The sequence below is a fragment of the Phoenix dactylifera genome, chromosome 13, assembly GCF_051530095.1.
Source record: "Phoenix dactylifera cultivar Ajwa chromosome 13, Ajwa_hap1_PhDact_Kaust_v1.1, whole genome shotgun sequence".
Classification (NCBI taxonomy): Eukaryota; Viridiplantae; Streptophyta; class Magnoliopsida; order Arecales; family Arecaceae; genus Phoenix; species Phoenix dactylifera.
This window is the reverse complement of record NC_143202.1, coordinates 23,303,662-23,323,136: the sequence shown is the minus strand read 5'-3', so window position 1 is coordinate 23,323,136 and position 19,475 is coordinate 23,303,662. Positions and strand designations below refer to the sequence as shown.

Genomic DNA, 19,475 nt, shown 5'->3' with positions numbered 1-19,475 from the left:
TTGTATCATCAGTCAATTTCTTCACTTTAGTTTAAATAGTACTGTTGGGTGATATCTAATTAATATCAAAAGCCTATAGATTTTGAAGGCATGATGGCTTCCAGGTTGTTAGGCTAAATTCTTCCTGAGCATATTTTCTGGCACTCCCACACTAGCCTCCTGCCTTGGCTTCTAAGTTTCAAGCAAAATTGTTGAAAACCATTTCATGTTAACCTTCTAATGCCAACTGCCACAATTCCTTGCTCTTTATACCTCTCTCTGGTGCGATCTGTGTATATTCTACCTGAGGGCATAATAATGATTTCCTCTTAACCATCTGAAATTTTTTGAGAAATTCACAGGTTTTTCCTCGGCTCAATGATTCATAATTATATATGGATAATTAAATTAATCATTATATTTTCTATTACTATTGAGGGGGGGAATTCATAAAACAAACCATGTTTTGCTGAACCATGATTGGTTTTGCATTGATGAAAAATGTATAAATTGTCACCCACTGTATATAGTTTTTTGTGAACTACTGGTGAGAACTCTGCATTTTTCCCCCTGAATTCCAATTATTTGTCCCAATCTGACTTCTTCTAGCCAAACCTGTGTCATGCGTGAGAGATTGAAACCAATTATGCAATGCAGAGTACTTCATCAAACCCCATACCAATCTTTACGGTCACCATTTGAAGGTGAAACTTCTAAATTCCATGGAACTCCATGAAGCATACAGATGGGCTCATTTTATAAGTTCAAAACTCAACAAAATGTGGCCATGCGTGAACTACTAGTAAATTTGAATACAAAAACAAAATTCAGTTTATATGATGTCTGTAGAATGAATGAAATAATACCCAATGAACATGTGAATCACAAGCCTTGCAAACTAAGCATCTTGAACCCAGAGAGGCTACATTAACTGTGTATGTCTCCACTTGATCAAGTTTTTCCAATCAGCCCTCTTCAACTACAGCAAAATCGTTAGGCAAGTCTGCCTGCTAAACTCCTAAATTTTACAGTCAAAAATGGCTCCAATGGAGCATACAACATAAGGGGTATAGCAGGGCTTGCATTTCACCTTAATAGCTTGCAAGCAATACATAGTTGAAGAAATGGCTAGAGAAATAAGTTATGAAGATAAATTAGAAGCATCTATGATTGAAAGCCAATTGCAAACTATATGCATTGTTAATGGAGAAGGGGAAAAATGTCCATCTAGGAGCTGCCTGCTTCATGAATTCCATGTTCTTTTAAATGTTCCATATATTCTGATAGGCAAAGAAACGTCAGCAAAGAAATTAAGGCACCAAGCCAGCTGCTGGAAGGTCCAAACAACTTTAATCAGAGCCCACATCAACCCCCTTATTCTTCAAGAATTCCTTGGCCTCTGCAATATCCTGCATGACAAAGATAAGTTTGCATCAGAATGTGTGATAACACTGGTAATATGAGGAATCACCCTGCATTCCTACAATACAAAATAAAACATATGCACATGCATGTGTGATGTCAGAGCAAAATTCATCAAATTTTGAGAATATTTTACAATCAGCTTGTAAACTAACATCAACAGAAGTGACAAGGTTTGATTAACCATATTCTGTAAGACTGTAAGTAGCTTATTTTCCTAATATGGATGAGGATTTATTTGTCAGTCTTCCATCAGGCACTTGTGGATCTCTCAATGCATGTGAAGATGGAAGAGAAAGTGCAAGAAAGATTGGATTCATGGTGGTAGAATATCCTTTGTAAGGAGAGTGACTTAAAGGTAATCAAAGCATCAATGGACTGACAAGCCTTGCATCCATATTGCTCATCCAATTTCATGATTCCAGCTATGGTTGAGAAGAAGACCGCAAAGCTACATTAAAGTTTTCATCCCTGGTTAGGGATTTAACTATAATGCATAACTTGTTCGTTAAAATTGTACATGACATGCAGCAGGTCTTGTGTCCCAAGGTCTATGTGCCTAATTCAGACTCTATGAGAGGATCAGCAAGTCTATTGTCAATGTAAGTTTGCTTGAAAAAAAAAAGTGCATAAATTTTGATTAGGCCAAATTTTGAGCTTTCTGAAGTTATTTAGGATGATCATTAACTGCATATGCTCATTATTTCTGCTAATGGGCTACACATCCAATGCCTTAACTACCCATGCACATTCTACAGGAAAAGATAAAGGGTATAAAACTTGTCACAAGACACAGCATTTATAAGAATAAGCCTGATTGCTTGCCCTAAGGAGGGCATTAATAATGAAAGTACAAAATATACCGTTCCAACTATATTAGAACATAGATCAACCCTTAAAACAAATAACATTCAATGAAAAGATTATTGAACCACCGAAACACATAAATAATGACAAGGATGCTACAAATGAAAATAATCCTCTGAAACTTTGAGGAAGGGCCCCCTTTTATCTCCTTTCCCAGTAGATCAGCATATTCAATTAGTCTTTTTTTCTTCTTCTTCTTTTTTTTTTGTGTGTGTGGATGTGTTGGGTGGGTGGGGGGCCTCAACAAACTAATCTACAAAAGTATTATATGCAGAATTAGGAAAATAGGACGAAATATGAGCTGAGACAAGTTATGAACCAAAGAACCTTTTGCAGCAGTACAGTTTCTTGAGGACATGTTGGAAAGAGCATTAAACCAACTCCAACCATGAGAAGACCATAGCATCCTAGCGAAACAATTAAGTAGATTGGAAGCTGGAAGAAAATGGTAACATGTAAGGCAGATTTACTTAAAGAAAAGAAAAGGTAGATAAAAGACTACCTTATAACACATAATTTAAGAAAAAATTATTTGAAACTGACCAGCCAAGTATAGCTGCGTGGGACAACTGATGTTTCCAGCAGGCCTATCCAAAATGCAGAGATAGCCACTAGCAATGCCATAATCTTTAAAACATGCTTCATTCTTTCACAAGTCAGTTGCTTCGAAGCTATTACCTATTGTAGAAGTTAAAATGATGAAGTCAATAAACATAAAGCGAAAAAGATTTTTAATCAGAGATATCAAGGAAAAATGAATTTCACTACTGCCGACCAATCATTACTGCAAAAGTTTCGTGATTACAGTCATAACCTACCCAAATATTTTTTTTCCTAATCACAATTTGCTTAAACAATTATTTTTCTTTATCATCGCCAGATGTTCATTTTTGTTTGAGTCATATCTCAATTTGGTGCATTGGCAGGACAGAGGGTTGATTATACTAGTGAAGATTTTAGATTTAAAAGATCGGATAACTTAATTAGTGTTTGAAGGGATTAATACACGAGGATTATAATTTCAAATTTCTACAATGTTTTTTCTTTCCTTGCTTTCTTTTTCTTCGGTGACAGAACTGAGATTTAATTTGGAGTGAGTCATAAAGCAATTTTAACTTGGGCCTTCTGATCTACACAATGGATTCAAATATACAATGATGACTGAGGCCTTGGCAAGGGGCTAAGAGTTGCTTCAAAGATCAAGCAAGAGGAATCGGTGGCCTATGATATAGAGTTTTTTTTTTTTTTGTTTAGAAAAAACATTACGCGAGTTTCGACCAATTAGCCCAACCATACAAAAGAATTAATTCAATACTTAAGTCTTCACTTACTAATTGGATCTTTTCTTATATTTTGGTCCACGCAACACTTCATTATTGTCTTTATTGTTTGAAGCACACATTGTTTGCTGATTAAAAACCCAAACTTTCAAGAAGTGCGTTAATGATTATAAAACTTTTCCTTCTAATTTTCTTTCTTCTACTGCAAGAAAGGAACACTGGAAACAATCAAAATTCCAGTTTCTCATTCTGAAATCTTCCTCCAAATTTCCGAGAATAAGAGATCACAAAAATTTACAGACTGTCACTTAAAATTCAGAGATCAATCGGAAACACGAAGAGGAATCGGTCATCCAAATCCAAAAAAATGACATTTTTATATAAAATCTGCTAAAATACTACTATACCTTTATCCCGGGGCGGAGGCGACGACGGATCACAAAAGGAACAAAGGCAAGGACCGGGACCCTGGATTTGTGGAGCAAAACCCTAACCCTAATCAACCATTCCAAGAGACAGAGCAATCAAGCGAGATGAATCGATTGAAGAAAAGGGATTCGATCAGGTCGTGAGAGACGCGAAGGGAGAGAAGAAGGGGAAAAAAATAAAAATAAAATGCACGGCCCCACCACGTTCATCGTGACGTGGAAGACATCCATTGGTATTTTACCATCTTTCGCTGTACGTGCTGGCACAGCGGAGCGGTAGTTGGGCCCTCGAGTTCGTCCAATTCCTTTTTTTTTTCCCCTCTCCGGTGCTCCTCTTGGGCCATCTCTTCACATCTCCCTCTTCTGATTTCAAGCAAGATTTCTCTTTTGATGGTTAGACATAGCTTCCTTGTTTTATTGTATATTTGCGTCTGTCTTCAGTTTGTTTCTTAATGATAGAAAACTTCCGAGTTTTATTTTGATCGAAGGGAGATGATTTTTTTTTTTTTGGATACAACAACGTCTCTCACACACGACAGGTATAAGTGTAGCCAACAAAATTAGAAAAAAAGAGATAGCACAAAGAAGAACGAGCAGTGTCACGACCCCCGCCCCGTTCCCGGCGGGCCGCCGCGACGGTCCTAGGGTGCGGGTAGGCATAAGGCCACCAGCCACCACGTAGAACCCTACTACTAGGGCTGGAAGTGGGCCGGGCCGGGTCGGGCCAAACCCCTACCCAAGCCCGGCCCGAATTTTTTTTTCGGACTTCGGGCCGGGCCGGGGCCCGAAAAATTTTTAAGGAACAAGGCCCGAGCCCCCGAGCCCGGCCCGGCCCGAAGTCCGAAAAAAAAATTCGGGCCGGGCTTGGGTAGGGGTTTGGCCCGACCCGGCCCGGCCCACTTCCAGCCCTAGTAGTAGGGTTCTACGTGGTGGCTGGTGGCCTTATGCCTACCCGCACCCTAGGACCGTCGCGGCGGCCCGCCGGGAACGGGGCGGGGGTCGTGACACTGCTCGTTCTTCTTTGTGCTATCTCTTTTTTTCTAATTTTGTTGGCTACACTTATACCTGTCGTGTGTGAGAGACGTTGTATCCAAAAAAAAAAAAAAAAAATCATCTCCCTTCGATCAAAATAAAACTCGGAAGTTTTCTATCATTAAGAAACAAACTGAAGACAGACGCAAATATACAATAAAACAAGGAAGCTATCTCTAACCATCAAAAGAGAAATCTTGCTTGAAATCAGAAGAGGGAGATGTGAAGAGATGGCCCAAGAGGAGCACCGGAGAGGGAAAAAAAAAAGGAATTGGACGAACTCGAGGGCCCAACTACCGCTCCGCTGTGCCAGCACGTACAGCGAAAGATGGTAAAATACCAATGGATGTCTTCCACGTCACGATGAACGTGGTGGGGCCGTGCATTTTATTTTTATTTTTTTCCCCTTCTTCTCTCCCTTCGCGTCTCTCACGACCTGATCGAATCCCTTTTCTTCAATCGATTCATCTCGCTTGATTGCTCTGTCTCTTGGAATGGTTGATTAGGATTAGGGTTTTGCTCCACAAATCCAGGGTCCCGGTCCTTGCCTTTGTTCCTTTTGTGATCCGTCGTCGCCTCCGCCCCGGGATAAAGGTATAGTAGTATTTTAGCAGATTTTATATAAAAATGTCATTTTTTTGGATTTGGATGACCGATTCCTCTTCGTGTTTCCGATTGATCTCTGAATTTTAAGTGACAGTCTGTAAATTTTTGTGATCTCTTATTCTCGGAAATTTGGAGGAAGATTTCAGAATGAGAAACTGGAATTTTGATTGTTTCCAGTGTTCCTTTCTTGCAGTAGAAGAAAGAAAATTAGAAGGAAAAGTTTTATAATCATTAACGCACTTCTTGAAAGTTTGGGTTTTTAATCAGCAAACAATGTGTGCTTCAAACAATAAAGACAATAATGAAGTGTTGCGTGGACCAAAATATAAGAAAAGATCCAATTAGTAAGTGAAGACTTAAGTATTGAATTAATTCTTTTGTATGGTTGGGCTAATTGGTCGAAACTCGCGTAATGTTTTTTCTAAACAAAAAAAAAAAAAAACTCTATATCATAGGCCACCGATTCCTCTTGCTTGATCTTTGAAGCAACTCTTAATCAGCAGAATGGAATGATGAACCTCTAGGTGCAGTTAACGTGTGATACAGTCCTACTATCGTGGATCCCGCCCATGCGATGAACGTCGATCCCGCACATGCCTCTTCCGCTGCCATCTGATTTAATTTTTGAAATATCAGCGGCATGGGCGGGATCCACGATAGTAGGACTGTATCACACGTTAACTGCACCTAGAGGTTCATCATTCCATTCTGCTGGGTAGCCACTACATGCTGCTAGGTGTCACTGGTGGATGGTGGGACTCATAGGGATTATCTCGATGATCGATAAACCCTAATGAGTTGAGTTGGAATCGTTCCAACCCATTGAAAGGAGTTTTCAATGATATTGAGATAGATATCACAATATATCTCACTACCAATCAGAATAGAACCTATGGGGTCACACACACTAGAAGTATTGACCGATCCGATGGTTGAAATCGTGATTAAGAATCACAAGTAATCAATTTGATTGATAAGAAGGAACCAAGGAAATTAATTAATTGGACTTGAAACAAGAGTCCTACTTCGGGTAGGATTCCTAGAATCCTAATTGGATTAGGACTGGAAATCCTAGTTGGAGTAGGACTGGGATTCCTACTTGGAATAGGATTCCTACAATCCTAATGAGATTAGAAATTTTGAATTAAAATTGGATTCCTACTTGGAGTAGGATTCCTAGAAATCCTAATTGGATTAGGACTTCGAATTCAAATAGAGTCCTAATTGGATTAGGACTAAAATTAAACAAATCCTAATTGGATTAGGATTCCTTAAGTCTAAATTAATTAATAATCTAATGAATCAACATGACTCCAAATTGGATTAGGATTGAAGAGTTCAATTGAGTCATGGTTCATTCAAGTCCTAATTGGATTAGGACTAGCATAGATTGAACCCAATTGGCTAATCCTAATTGGATTGGGATTAAACCATAAGAGAGGCACCCAATCCTCTTTGGAAGAGGATTAGGGCATCACAAGAAGGAGGGATCACGCCCCTCCTCTCCTTGTGTGCGGCATGAAGAGAGGGGCCGGCGCCCCCCTTCTCTCTTTGGAAATTCATCTAGGGCTCCTACTTTGGAGGAGCCCTTGATGGCTATAAGAGAGACCATGAGGCCGGCGCCCTAGGATATTGAAACCTCTTTTCCTCCAAGCCGTGGCCCTCTCCTTTCCTTGGTGTTTTCAGCCGCCAGCAGCAAGAAGAGAGAAAAGGCATTGCCGGCTCATCCTTCTCTTGTTTTGGGCTCCAACGCAAGCAAGGAAGAGAAGGCTGCTAAGGGTTCTTGTTCTTCTTCATCATCCCTCCTTCTTCTTCCTCCTCTCAAGCACTTTCAAGAGTTGAAAGAAAGAGAGGAGATCAGCCATCAAAGGAAGTCTCTGCAAGGGAGCTAGCACCCCGGGGAGACAAGGAAACATTGATCGGTCCACTACTTCGTGTGGATACCCGTAGAGGCCGGACGTTTGAACGGCTTCAAGCGAACCCTCTTCCAAAACCACGAATTCAGATTTGCGGTGATCATCTACCCGCGCAAGGTGAAGATTTGATCTTCCTATTAGTTTTAAAAGTTTTAATTCTTACCTAATTACGAAAGGTCTCGAAACAACGTTCATGCGATGAACGTCGATCCCGCACATGCCTCTTCCGCTGCCATCTGATTTAATTTTTGAAATATCAGCGGCATGGGCGGGTTCCCAACAGTGGTATCAGAGCCTAGGCTTCGTAGATTAAGGTAAGAATTAAATATTTAAAGGCATATTAGATCTGAAAATTAAAAGATCATGCATGCTGAAAAATTCTGCATGCAGATTTTTCAGGGGTGCTGATTTTTGCATGCTGATTTTTATGTGATAAAAAGATGATTCTAATTACATTGTTAATGGGATTACAAAGTTTAGAATCATGATTAGAATGATCAGCGACCTATGTCATGATATAATCAGTTAGTTTTCAAATCTGAAAATTATAATTGTTGCATACGGTGATGATCATAGGATTCAAACCCTTTTGGTATCAAATGTAATAACCTGCGATGTGATCTGCGATGTCATGTAATTTTTCAGATGCTTGCATGCATCTTATTTGATGTTTTGAGAGGCCTGCGTGCCTCCTAAAAGGAGATGTAAATTATTTTTATTTTTATTTTACATCTGGTTGTATTTCTGTAATGTGATGTACATCAACGATCAAGTTGAAGCAAAGGCATGAGATGAAAGGTGATCTAAGCGGTTGATGGCGATGGGATCAAGAGTTGATCAAGGATCGAATCAAGGAGGCTTGGAACCAATTCAAGAGTTGAAGACCACTTGATCGATTGATGTGCATGTGCTTGTAATATGACCTAATTAGAATCCATGATCATCACCTAGTTAAAATTTAGCTTTAATTTGATGCTGCGATTATAACTGCCTGTGATGTGCCGTTTGCATGTGATGTGAATGCGAGTCGGGTAGATAGGTTTACATGTGATGTAGCAAACCCAATTGAGACCTAAATCAAAACCTCCTCAATCAAGTCGAGAGTGAACCGACATGAGCAAGTCATATTAGATTAATTGATCTGATTGGTGTCTAGGAAAGCATGAAAGGTGGTTACTTAATTAGGACCTTACTCTCTGAGTAAAGGGAGCCTCCCACCTGCTTACCTGGCCAATCGTTCGATTACCTCTTATGAAGGGCTCAAGTTGCAAACACTAAGACCTGATTAACCAATATTAAGTCAATAGGTCTTCCACTGTAGTAGAGCTGCTAAGGCCTTTCTGATGTTGATTTGTCTCGGCTAGACACAGTGGTCAAGTTGCATCGGGGGGCTGGACCTCTCTATAGACATGAGATGTTGTAGGGTAAAGGTGGGGTTGGGCACCAATAACTGTTAGGTGAGGACCCAATGACGACTTTATTCCTACGGTTATACGGTGGGTCTGACTTAACTAAGAAATGGGACCAATAACTGTTAGGTGAGGTCTTCATGGCTTAGAGACCAAGTTACACTGCAACATGCTTGAGAAGCATTGTACAAGAGTTGTACACTCATCCATCTATGTGTCACCAATAACTATTAGGTGAGGTGGCATGTAAATTGGTGGGACCGCAGTACCCACTAGAAACCCTAGTCGCGTAGGATTTCCGTTTCCCTACCAGGGGAGTGTGAGGAATTCGAGAAAATAGTGGGAGTTACATTTGTTCTAAAAGACCTTAGAACAGATTAGGATCAAGTACAAAAGTCTAACTAGAATCTTTACTCTCTGCAGATACAATGTCGGCTTCAAACCCTCTGACCCGTATTCTTGAGACCAACCGACTGACCGGAACCAATTACAAAGACTGGCTTAGAAATCTCAAAATTGTTTTGGACTGTGAGAAAATAGGCTACATACTCAATTCAGATATCCCCACACTACCAGCACGTCCTACTGATGTTCAGCGTGAGTTGCATAAAAGGTGGTTGGATGATGACATTAGAGTAAAATGCTATATGATGGCATCCATGTCTAATGAACTCCAATGCCAGCATGAAAGTATGAAGACTGCTAGGGACATACTGGCACACCTGCAAGAGTTGTATGGTGAGCAGAGTCGCACAGCTCGTTTTGAAGTGTCCAAGAGGCTTTTCAAAGCGAAGATGCGCGAAGGGCAGTCTGTCCATGATCACAGTCTGACCATGATCAAGGACCTAGAGGAGCTTGAGAAGCTCGGTATGGACATGCACAAGGAATTGCAAGTAGATCTGATCCTTCAATCCCTTCCTGATTCATTTGGTCAGTTTATAGTAAACTACCACATGAATAAGATTGAATGCACTAAGACTGAACTCATAAACATGTTGGTAACTGCTGAGGGAGCCTTGAAAGGTTCAAGGGGCAATGTCCTTGCTGCTGAGTTGACTTCTGGTTCCAAGAGAAAGTCTACTTGGAAGAAAAAGAAGCCTGCTAAGAAGCAGAAGAAAGACAAGAAGCCAAAGAAGGAAGTTCAAAAGAAAAAGGCTAACGACAAAGGAAAATGTTTCCACTGCAATGTCGAAGGCCACTGGAAGAGGAACTGTCCTTCATACCTCGAGAGCCTGAAGAACAAGAAAGGTGACACACCTTCAGAAGGTATAGACTTGCTCATAATTGAAACTAATCTAACGGTTTCTTCTACTTCTAGTTGAGTTATAGATTCTGGTTCTAGTGCTCATTTGTGCACTACCATGCAGGGTCTAAAGGAAAGTAGAAGGCTGGCGGAAGGTGCGGTAATCCTTCGGGTTGGCAACGGGGCAAAAGTTGCTGCTGTGGCTGTGGGCACCTACCATCTGCGACTACCGTCTGGATTTAGTTTAATACTTAGAGACTGCTATTATGTACCTGTTGCTAGCAGAAATTTGATTTCTGTTTCATGTCTAGCACAGAAAGGTCATATTTTTACATTTGACAAAGACTGTTGTTCTATTTATTTAAGAAATAAAATAGTCGCACGTGGTTTCATGATTGACAGTCTCTATCATTTACATATGGATGTATCTGTGAATGTAACCGAGCAAGAAGTGAGTGCCAAAGGATCCAAAAGATCCAGAGATGAGATAAACCAAAAATATTTGTGGCACCTCAGGCTTGGCCATATTGGAGAAGACAGAATGAACAAAATGGATAAAGATGGGCTTTTAGGCTCATTGACTTCCGAGTCATATCCAGTTTGCGAGTCCTGTCTTCAAGAAAAAATGGCTAGACTGCCCTTTGTAGGACATGGGGAGAGGACCACTGAAATACTTACCCTAGTACATACAGATGTATGTGGCCCATTCGATGTGCTAGCCAGGGGACGTTATTCTTACTTCATTACCTTTACCGATGATTATTCACGGTATGGGTATGTGTATCTTATGAGACACAAGTCTGAATCTTTTGAAAAGTTCAAAGAGTTCAAGAATGAAGTAGAAAAACAAACTGGAAAACCTCTTAAGGCTCTTCGATCAGATCGAGGAGGAGAATACCTTAGTGGGGAATTCCGGGACTATCTCAAAGAAAACGGCATAGTCTCACAATGGACACCTCCGGGTACACCTCAACTCAACGGGGTGTCAGAGAGGAGGAATCGGATCCTATTGGATATGGTCAGGTCCATGATGAGCTTCACTGATTTACCTATGTTCCTTTGGGGAGATGCCTTACTCACAGCGATTTATTTACTGAATAGAGTTCCCTCTAAATCCGTTCCTACCACACCGTATGAGATATGGCATGGTAAGAAACCAAGTCTGGGTCATCTCAAGATTTGGGGCTGTCCGGCCCACGTCAAGAGACTACAGGCAAACAAGTTAGAGGCTAGGACCATAAGTGCTCGTTTTATAGGATATCCTAAAGAGTCATTAGGATACAATTTTTACGTCTCAGAGGATCACAATGTGTTTGTGAGCCGTCATGCCATCTTCTTGGAAAACCAGTTTATCCTTGATAGAGGCAGTGGGAGGAAAATTGAGCTTGAAGAGAAAGTCTCTGAAAAGCAACGAGTCATGGATCCTATTGAACCCATTCATAAAGAGCCAGTACACGATGTCCCTCGACCACCTCGTAGATCTAGTAGGATCTCCCATCCTCCCGATAGATACTTAGGTATACTAGAAGAGGATACCGAGGAAATGTTCCTAGTGGGAGATAGGGATCACATACAGGATCCCAAAACCTCAACGAGGCGATATCTGATATCGATTCCGAGAAATGGCTGGAAGCAATGAAGTCAGAGTTAGACTCCATGCGTTCCAACCAAGTCTGGACCTTAGTAGACCCACCAGAAGGTATTGTACCTATTGGATGCAAATGGATCTACAAAAGGAAGATAGGTTCGGATGGAAAGGTAGAGACCTACAAGGCAAGGCTTGTGGCGAAAGGGTATAGTCAGCGCGAAGGCATTGACTATCAGGAGACCTTTTCACCTGTAGCCATGCTAAAATCCATCCGAACATTGCTTGCCATTGCAGCATTTCATGATTATGAAATCTGGCAGATGGATGTGAAAACTGCTTTCCTGAATGGATATCTTAATGAAGATATCTATATGGAACAGCCTTTGGGTTTCACTTCCAGTGATGGAGATCACAAGGTCTGCAAGCTGCAAAGGTCCATATATGGACTAAAGCAAGCATCTCGGAGTTGGAACACTCGTTTCGATGATGCAATCAAAACATTTGATTTCATCAAAAATGAAGAGGAACCGTGTGTTTATAAAAAGGTTAGTGGGAGTGCTGTCGTGTTTCTCGTACTGTACGTAGATGACATACTCCTGATTGGGAATGATATTCCCATGCTAACCTCGGTCAAGGTCTGGTTGTCAAAAGAATTCTCCATGAAAGACCTTGGGGAAGCATCCTATATTTTGGGAATAAAGGTCTATAGAGATAGATCTAAAAGGATGCTTGGCCTGTCACAGAAAATGTACATAGAGGAGGTGCTGAAGAGGTTCAGCATGGAAAACTCCAAGAGGGGTTTCTTACCCCTAAGGCATGGAATACATCTCTCCAAAAAAATGTGCCCCAACACATCTGAAGAGATTCAACGCATGAGCAAGATTCCCTATGCATCAGCAATAGGAAGCCTCATGTATGCCATGCTATGTACACGACCTGATATAGCTCTTGCTGTGAGTGTCACAAGCAGATATCAGTCGAATCCAGGTGAAGAACACTGGACAGCTGTGAAGAATATTCTTAAGTACTTGAGAAGAACTAAAGATTTATTCTTGGTTTTTGGAGGATCATCAGAGTTAAAGGTAGAAGGGTACACAGATTCAGACTTCATGACTGATGTCGATGACAGGAAGTCAACATCTGGATATGTGTTCTTGTGCAATGGTGGTGCGGTAAATTGGAAGAGTTCTAAACAACCGATCATTGTTGATTCTACTATGGAAGCCGAATACATCGCCGCCTCTGAAGCTGCTAAGGAAGGCTTCTGGTTCAAGAAATTCATTGCAGAGTTGGACGTGATGACATCAGATGCCATAACACTCTACTGCGATAATAATGGCGCCATAGCCCTTGCTAAGGAGCCAAGGTCTCATCAGAAGTCTAAGCATATAGAGCGGCGCTTCCATCTCATACGCGACTATGTTGAGAAGAAATATGTAGAGGTGCAGAGAGTAGACTCCGCGGATAACGTGGCAGACCCGTTCACTAAGCAGCTAAATCAGCAAAAGACTGAAGCCCACCTTGAGAAGATGGGGCTTAGATATATGACTGATTGGCTTTAGTGCAAGTGGGAGATTGTTAGATGTATGCCCTAGAAGCCAATCTGGCTGACACATTATTAATTCTAGGGACATAATTTTGTACTTGACTATTTATTATTGAATAAATAAAAGGCATCTTTTCATTCATATTGTTTATGTGTCTATGAATCGTCCAAGGAATTAATAAGATGATGATACATATTCTCAAGAGTTGAGAATTTGAGCCATGTATCATTGATGATTAATTTCTAAAATGCTCCTGATCAATGGATCATTACGAGGACGGTGATCGATCCGATCAGTGCACACATCACTTTGCTTCTGGATGGACGAGGCTGGAGTCCACAGTGTGGGGACACTGAAGTGATAGTGCAGGTGCTTGTTAGAGAACAAGGGTACTGAGCGTGACCAAGACAAGAAGTCACTTGGATGTCTATCCACTCGTCAGTGACTTGCTTGATGTTGCAGTAGTGTGACTGGTCCTTTGACCTGCGGTGCTTCGGCTACTCACAGTGAGGTTATTGTAGTTTGACTACACACATACATGGTCTCTAGCCATATGGGTCCATGCAGTGTAGATTGGCTGCAGTAGGTTCACTGTAGGAGTAGGGTATGCACCTATAAGGAATCTATCGACCTTGATAGAAGAGGAGTGATCCTATGTGATTTATTAGACTGAGTTCTAAGACCTTGGCCAGGGCAGTAATATAAAGTGGAAAAAGAGTTTTCCACTATCGAACTCAAGTCGAATAAATCTTGACATATGACAGACGATGGGGTTTGACGAGTTATCCATGACCTCCGTCCTGTAGGGATCCACGATAGTAGGACTGTATCACACGTTAACTGCACCTAGAGGTTCATCATTCCATTCTGCTGGGTAGCCACTACATGCTACTAGGTGTCACTGGTGGATGGTGGGACTCATAGGGATTATCTCGATGATCGATAAACCCTAATGAGTTGAGTTGGAATCGTTCCAACCCATTGAAAGGAGTTTTCAATGATATTGAGATAGAGATCACAATATATCTCACTACCAGTCAGAATACGGATCAAAATTCAGCTTTATAATGCCATTCCCCTGAGTGGTTCCATATGCTGCTCTTGTAAACATACAAGCAAAAATATCGACAAGCAAACAACCTATTCAACTTAAATCAAATATAAGATGGACCAAGTAGGCAATCAGACAGATCATTAACAAAATAGCATCTGATGGTTTGAAGATAACTTGCAAAAAAATTCATTCCATGCAACCAACTGCAAGATACAACTGAAACCAAACAAAAGGATTCCATCAAAAACAGGAGGATAAAAAAAATCATCGGCCTGAAGTCGTTGTTCCCTGCACAATAATATATTCATCATATCCATGTAATAGAGAAACCCCCTGAAGTCAGCTTCAAGCCTGCAGTTCAAAAACATACAACTCTCATAAAATTTTGCAACAAATAACCATGATCCACATGAAAATACTCCATCAACAAACATACTTCATCCTTGATACTTTAGGTATGAACTAGATCTGATGAGGGTATCGTCATTCAGTTCTCCCAAATTGCCCACTCCAGGAGTCCAGGGTGTCGTCATCTACATTCAACGTTACAGAACTCGAGCAATTTGCAACTGTTAACACACAAATCAATCATAAATGTTTAAATTATAAGTACAATAAGCAAATAAAAAATATTAGATAAATTTAAAAGATTTATATACCTTCATCATATTGTTCACGAAGCCAATCTTGGGTACACACTAAGGCTTCTATGGTAGAAGGGCTCAAAGAGCTTCGATACTGATCCACAACTCTACCACCAGTGCTGAATGCTGACTCAGATGAAACAGTGGAGACTGGAATAGCTAGAACATCTCGAGCCATTCTTGATAGTATAGGATAGACTGCTGCATTGCTCTTCCACCAAGCCAAGATGTCAAACTCTTTATTCTCCAAATCAGGAAGTACATCATCATCCAAATAACTATCCAACTCGGATCTCTTAGGGCGTTTTGAAGAACTCTGACTTCTAAATTGAGCAAAGTCCATACCAAATTTTTTTTTGGAAGAAACTGAACTTATATCACCTTGTCCACCAAAATTAGATGTTCACTCACTTGAACTCATAGAGGGATGCATTCTTGTTGCATCTACATACTCATTATACAATTGAAAAAGACAAGCACGAATATCATCAATCTTTTTCTTGCACTCCTCCAACTCAAATGCCTTTTGATAACAAAATTCTACAAATATCAACTTTGATCTGGGATCCAAAATAGAAGCAATTACCAACAAATTATTGCACTGAGACCAATATTTGTTAAACTTCTTTAGCATCTCATTTGTTAATTGCTTCACTGTTTCATCAGTATCGATACTTTCATCCATCAACAAAGCCCTAATTCCCCAAACTTCTTTTAGGTATAAATTGGATGTGGGATACTTACAACCAGAAAATACTTTAGTGGCATCAAGAAAGACTTCTAAAAATTTAAGAATTATAGAAGCCTTTTTCCATTCATCATTGGTGGGGCATACACATGAATGCTCAGTTGCATATCTAATAAGAGCATCTTTATAACCAAGTGCATCATGCAACATTTCATAAGTAGAATTCCATCTTGTAGGAACATCCAAAGTGAGTCCTTTTCTAGCAGGAAGTCTCATATGCTGTAGAATTTCATTAAATGCTTGCATTCGAGATGGGGATGCAGAGACATATCTAACAATTTCTCTTATACATTCAATAGCTTCATGAATGATTTTCATTCCATCCTGAACCATAATATTTAATATATGTGCACAACATCTAATATGACTGTACTCCCCACTAAACAACATTGAAGCACAAAAGTGATCTCGGAGCCTTCTCATTACAGCATCATTTGTGCTGCAATTATCCAAAGTAATAGCACATATTTTATAATCCAATTCCCATTCAACAAGACATTTTTTTACAGCATCTTCAATTGCAAAGCTGGTGTAAGGGTATGGAAGTTTCTTGAAACTAATAATCTTCTTATGCAGAGTAAAGTCAGAATCAATATAATGTGCTGTGAAAGAAATGTAACCGATTTTCTGATTTGATGTCCAAATATCAGTAGTGAAACTAACTCGAGAACTTAGGTTCTTGAATACATCATGCAATTTTTTCCTCTCTTCTTGATACAAAGCCATACAATCATGTTTTACAGTCTTACGTCCCATAATTTTGAATAATGGCTGAAGAGATCTCATAAAATCCAGAAAAACAGTGTGCTCAACAATACGAAATGGAAGCTCAGCACATATGATAAATTTTGCAAGAATTTTTCTACTCTCTTCTTGATTGAATTTGAAACACTTTATCGGATCTTTTGAACTTGGTAGTAAGAGCAACTGATTAGTCGGATTCTTTTGATACTTCTTGCAAACATTTTCAAGATGGCGTTTTAGATGACTCGTTCCTCCTTTAGTGCTCCCACTTAAAACTTTTTTACAATATTTGCACTTAGCTATTGACCCTTCAGAATTTTTTTCCTCGGTAAAGTGATTCCATACCCAAGATCTTTTTCTAGAAGAATTGTCACAAACATTTTCAGCAGTATCTTCATTTATATCATCCTCATTCCTTAAATCTTCAACAGTCTCATTTTCACCCACTTTAGAATGAGACATTAGTAAAAATAATCTGCCCAAATAACAAAATAAATATCACAAATTTAACCTATAGCATCAGATATGTACGAAAATTTAAAACTCTTGTTATTGACAAAGTTGGAGATATAGTCATGTCATTACTATCTCAATGAATCATCCCTTGTCACCAGCAGGACTTCCAAATAGATTTATCAAGATATTTTTAGAAGTTGAAGATTTATGTCAAAAGAAACTATTATAGTTCCTAGGCTTACAGGTTGTTAAGGTTGGAAAGATAACAAGGACTTTCTGAGTACAAGAACAAGCTAGTAGAGCTCATTACGGTACAGGATGTCCAAATCCTCCATGACTTCCCTGGTGAATGTGGTGGTGGTACCATTTGCACAACTCTTTTATAACAAACCAGAAAGAGAGCAACAAGATCGACAAAAACAATATCGACAAATGGTCTCAGTATCAATAGAGAAATTGATGTGCTAGCCTGATACATACTAAATGAGCCGCCTATCGAGCTCAAAATGTTGGCAAAGAAGTTTCTGCAAATGGAGGAGGCACAAGGAACAACTGTCAAACTTCTTACAATTCCTTGTCATTTTGAACTTAAATCTACTAAAACTCTCACAACCCATGCGATAATAATTTACCAAAAAAAAAAAGTCAACACTTCAGATTACATGAGACATCTTTTCCATAATGATTATTAATGAGAAATGGATAAAATATGACTTGACACAACCAAAATCAACAAAAAGAAAGCTTTTATTAGTAATTATCCGACTGGAAATTATAGACAGCTTCAGAAGCCCCAAATGAAAGATGTACGCATTGGTCAATCAGCAGATAGCCTACACTGTGTAATATTTTGCCACTACAACTCAACAAAATATTAAGGGGCAAAATATTAAGGTACAAAAATTAATTTTTAAGTTACATATGGCCATGATATTTAAAATGTGCAATCAGCATATTCGATATTAAAATTATAAAACAAGAAAGGGAAATAGAAATGAAACTGACTGCTTATCTCCAATAGAATAAATAAGATCAACCCAGCAATGAATAATAGTACCTTTCCCTCCCCTCTCTTCAAAGAACAAGGAACCATCCCCTCCCTTTCCAAATCCCTAATTAGAAACACAACGGAAACTCCAAGAAGAGGGATGGAAGACTAAATAAGGCGCGTGAAGGAGAGTGAGGGAAGGGCCGAACCACAAATAAAAAAAGGGGAGGGGGTGGAGTCAAGCAAGGATTCTGTTGTCCAGTTTCTTCTTCTTGAAAGTAGTAATCAGAAAGCCTGGAAGTAATTATTTGATGATGGACGGCTCTCCCTCCACGCCGGGCAAGTCCAAGATGGAGAAGCCACCCCACCACAACCACCATTTCCACCATCACCCCTCCGCCGCCCGCCTCCTCTTCCGCTGGCACCACTCCTCCCCCCTCTCCAAGTTCGCCTTCTGGGCCGAACATGAGTTTCTGGTCCTGCTGAGCGTCGAGGGTGTGAAGCGGAGAGAAGAGGACACGCCGGAGAGAGTGGGTGTGGGGGGAAAGGGGGTGTATGAGTATGAGGCGTTGGCGGGAGAGAAGAGCACACGCCGGAGGCCCTAACCATCCCAGGAAAACAGCAAAATCAGAAGTATCAAGTAGGGACCCTAACCTGAGAGCCGACGACGACGAGCCTCCACGCCTCCACCGGACCCTAGACGAAGAAGACGATGGTCGACGACGACGACGAGCTCTGGCCCTCTGCAAATCGCGCTTCAGGAGGAGGAGGAGGAGGAGAAGGAGGAGGAGGAGGAGGAGAAGAAGAAAAGAATCAAAGGGAAGGGAGACGGCAGAGTAGGATTTAGCCAGGAGCCCTGGGAGCTCTGAAACCCTAGGCTCTCGGCCGGAGGGTTTAAATACCACCAACAGCGACGCCTATGCAATTCGGGCCCTAAACCGGTTAGTCCCAAATGCAATTCGGACCGTGAATTTGGGCTTGGTTCGGGCTGTCATTGGGCTCGGGCTTGGTCCGGGCCCGGGCCGGGCCAATGGGAAACCCAAGCCCGGCCCGACATAAAATTGGGCTTAAGTTTGCAGCCCGAGCCCAGCCCGAAATTCATTGGGTCGAGCCCATAGCCCGGCCCGTAGGCGACCCAGCCCGATGGGCTTCGGGCCGGCCCGAGCCCACTTCCAGCCCTACTCACTACAAACCGTGAAACTGCCTAGAATAATCAAAAAGCAAAACACGCGCTAGTGCCTCCAGCACTCGCTCCAAACACCCCATAGGACAATTCCAGAGTGGTGTGCTGCGAATGAGGCGACCCAGTCCGCCGCACTATTCGCCTCCTGAAAGACATGCATGGCTCGGAAAGAGTCCAACTCCACCATAAGATGGTAGATATCATAGACAAGAGGGTGCAGATCTAGCCTGACACGCTCGCTCCGAATCTAGTTGACCACTATAGTCGAGTCTCCCTCAAGTAGGACCCACCGAGCACCCAGGTGCACACTGGCCATTCTCCCCTTGTTCAAGTGATAATGT

At 40.9% G+C, this 19,475-nt stretch overlaps 3 protein-coding genes across 4 annotated transcripts; all 3 read right to left on the bottom strand.

Moving 5' to 3' along the window:
* Nucleotides 1-849: 849 nt before the first annotated feature.
* On the bottom strand, nt 850-18,829 carry LOC148700275 (dolichol-phosphate mannose synthase subunit 3-like). 2 transcript variants are annotated; one of them, XM_088710184.2, is made up of 4 exons: nt 18,606-18,829; nt 2,812-2,946; nt 2,596-2,703; nt 850-1,388 (listed from the first exon to the last, which is right to left on the bottom strand). In XM_088710184.2, exons 2-4 carry the CDS (start codon nt 2,911-2,913, stop codon nt 1,329-1,331), a joined length of 270 nt encoding a protein of 89 aa, XP_088566310.1. In that variant the 5' UTR covers nt 2,914-2,946; nt 18,606-18,829; the 3' UTR covers nt 850-1,328. The 2 variants fall into 2 exon arrangements, with proteins under 2 accessions (XP_088566310.1, XP_088566311.1); XM_088710185.2 differs by lacking the exon at nt 18,606-18,829 and adding an exon at nt 3,956-4,269.
* Nucleotides 14,484-15,358, bottom strand: LOC148700277 (zinc finger BED domain-containing protein RICESLEEPER 2-like). Its single transcript, XM_088710183.2, has 3 exons — nt 15,031-15,358; nt 14,808-14,940; nt 14,484-14,722 (listed from the first exon to the last, which is right to left on the bottom strand). The coding sequence occupies exons 1-2, from the start codon at nt 15,356-15,358 to the stop codon at nt 14,855-14,857; spliced, it is 414 nt and encodes a 137-aa protein (XP_088566309.1). The 3' UTR covers nt 14,484-14,722; nt 14,808-14,854.
* On the bottom strand, nt 15,419-16,969 carry LOC148700276 (zinc finger BED domain-containing protein RICESLEEPER 1-like). Its single transcript, XM_088710182.1, has one exon. The coding sequence runs from the start codon at nt 16,967-16,969 to the stop codon at nt 15,419-15,421; it is 1,551 nt and encodes a 516-aa protein (XP_088566308.1).
* Nucleotides 18,830-19,475: the final 646 nt, after the last annotated feature.

What these genes read in the sequence shown, in the direction of transcription:
- LOC148700277 (XM_088710183.2), bottom strand. Translation starts at nt 15,358, where the DNA reads ATGGACTTTGCTCAATTTAGAAGTCAGAGTTCTTCAAAACGCCCTAAG. An exon ending in TCGTGAACAATATGATGAAG is followed by an intron (nt 14,941 to 15,030) that starts GTATATAAATCT and finishes GTGTGTTAACAG; the next exon opens with TTGCAAATTGCTCGAGTTCT.
- LOC148700276 (XM_088710182.1), bottom strand. Translation starts at nt 16,969, where the DNA reads ATGTCTCATTCTAAAGTGGGTGAAAATGAGACTGTTGAAGATTTAAGG.
- LOC148700275 (XM_088710184.2), bottom strand. Translation starts at nt 2,913, where the DNA reads ATGAAGCATGTTTTAAAGATTATGGCATTGCTAGTGGCTATCTCTGCA. An exon ending in CACGCAGCTATACTTGGCTG is followed by an intron (nt 2,704 to 2,811) that starts GTCAGTTTCAAA and finishes ATTTTCTTCCAG; the next exon opens with CTTCCAATCTACTTAATTGT. An exon ending in AAACTGTACTGCTGCAAAAG is followed by an intron (nt 1,389 to 2,595) that starts GTTCTTTGGTTC and finishes TTTGTCATGCAG; the next exon opens with GATATTGCAGAGGCCAAGGA.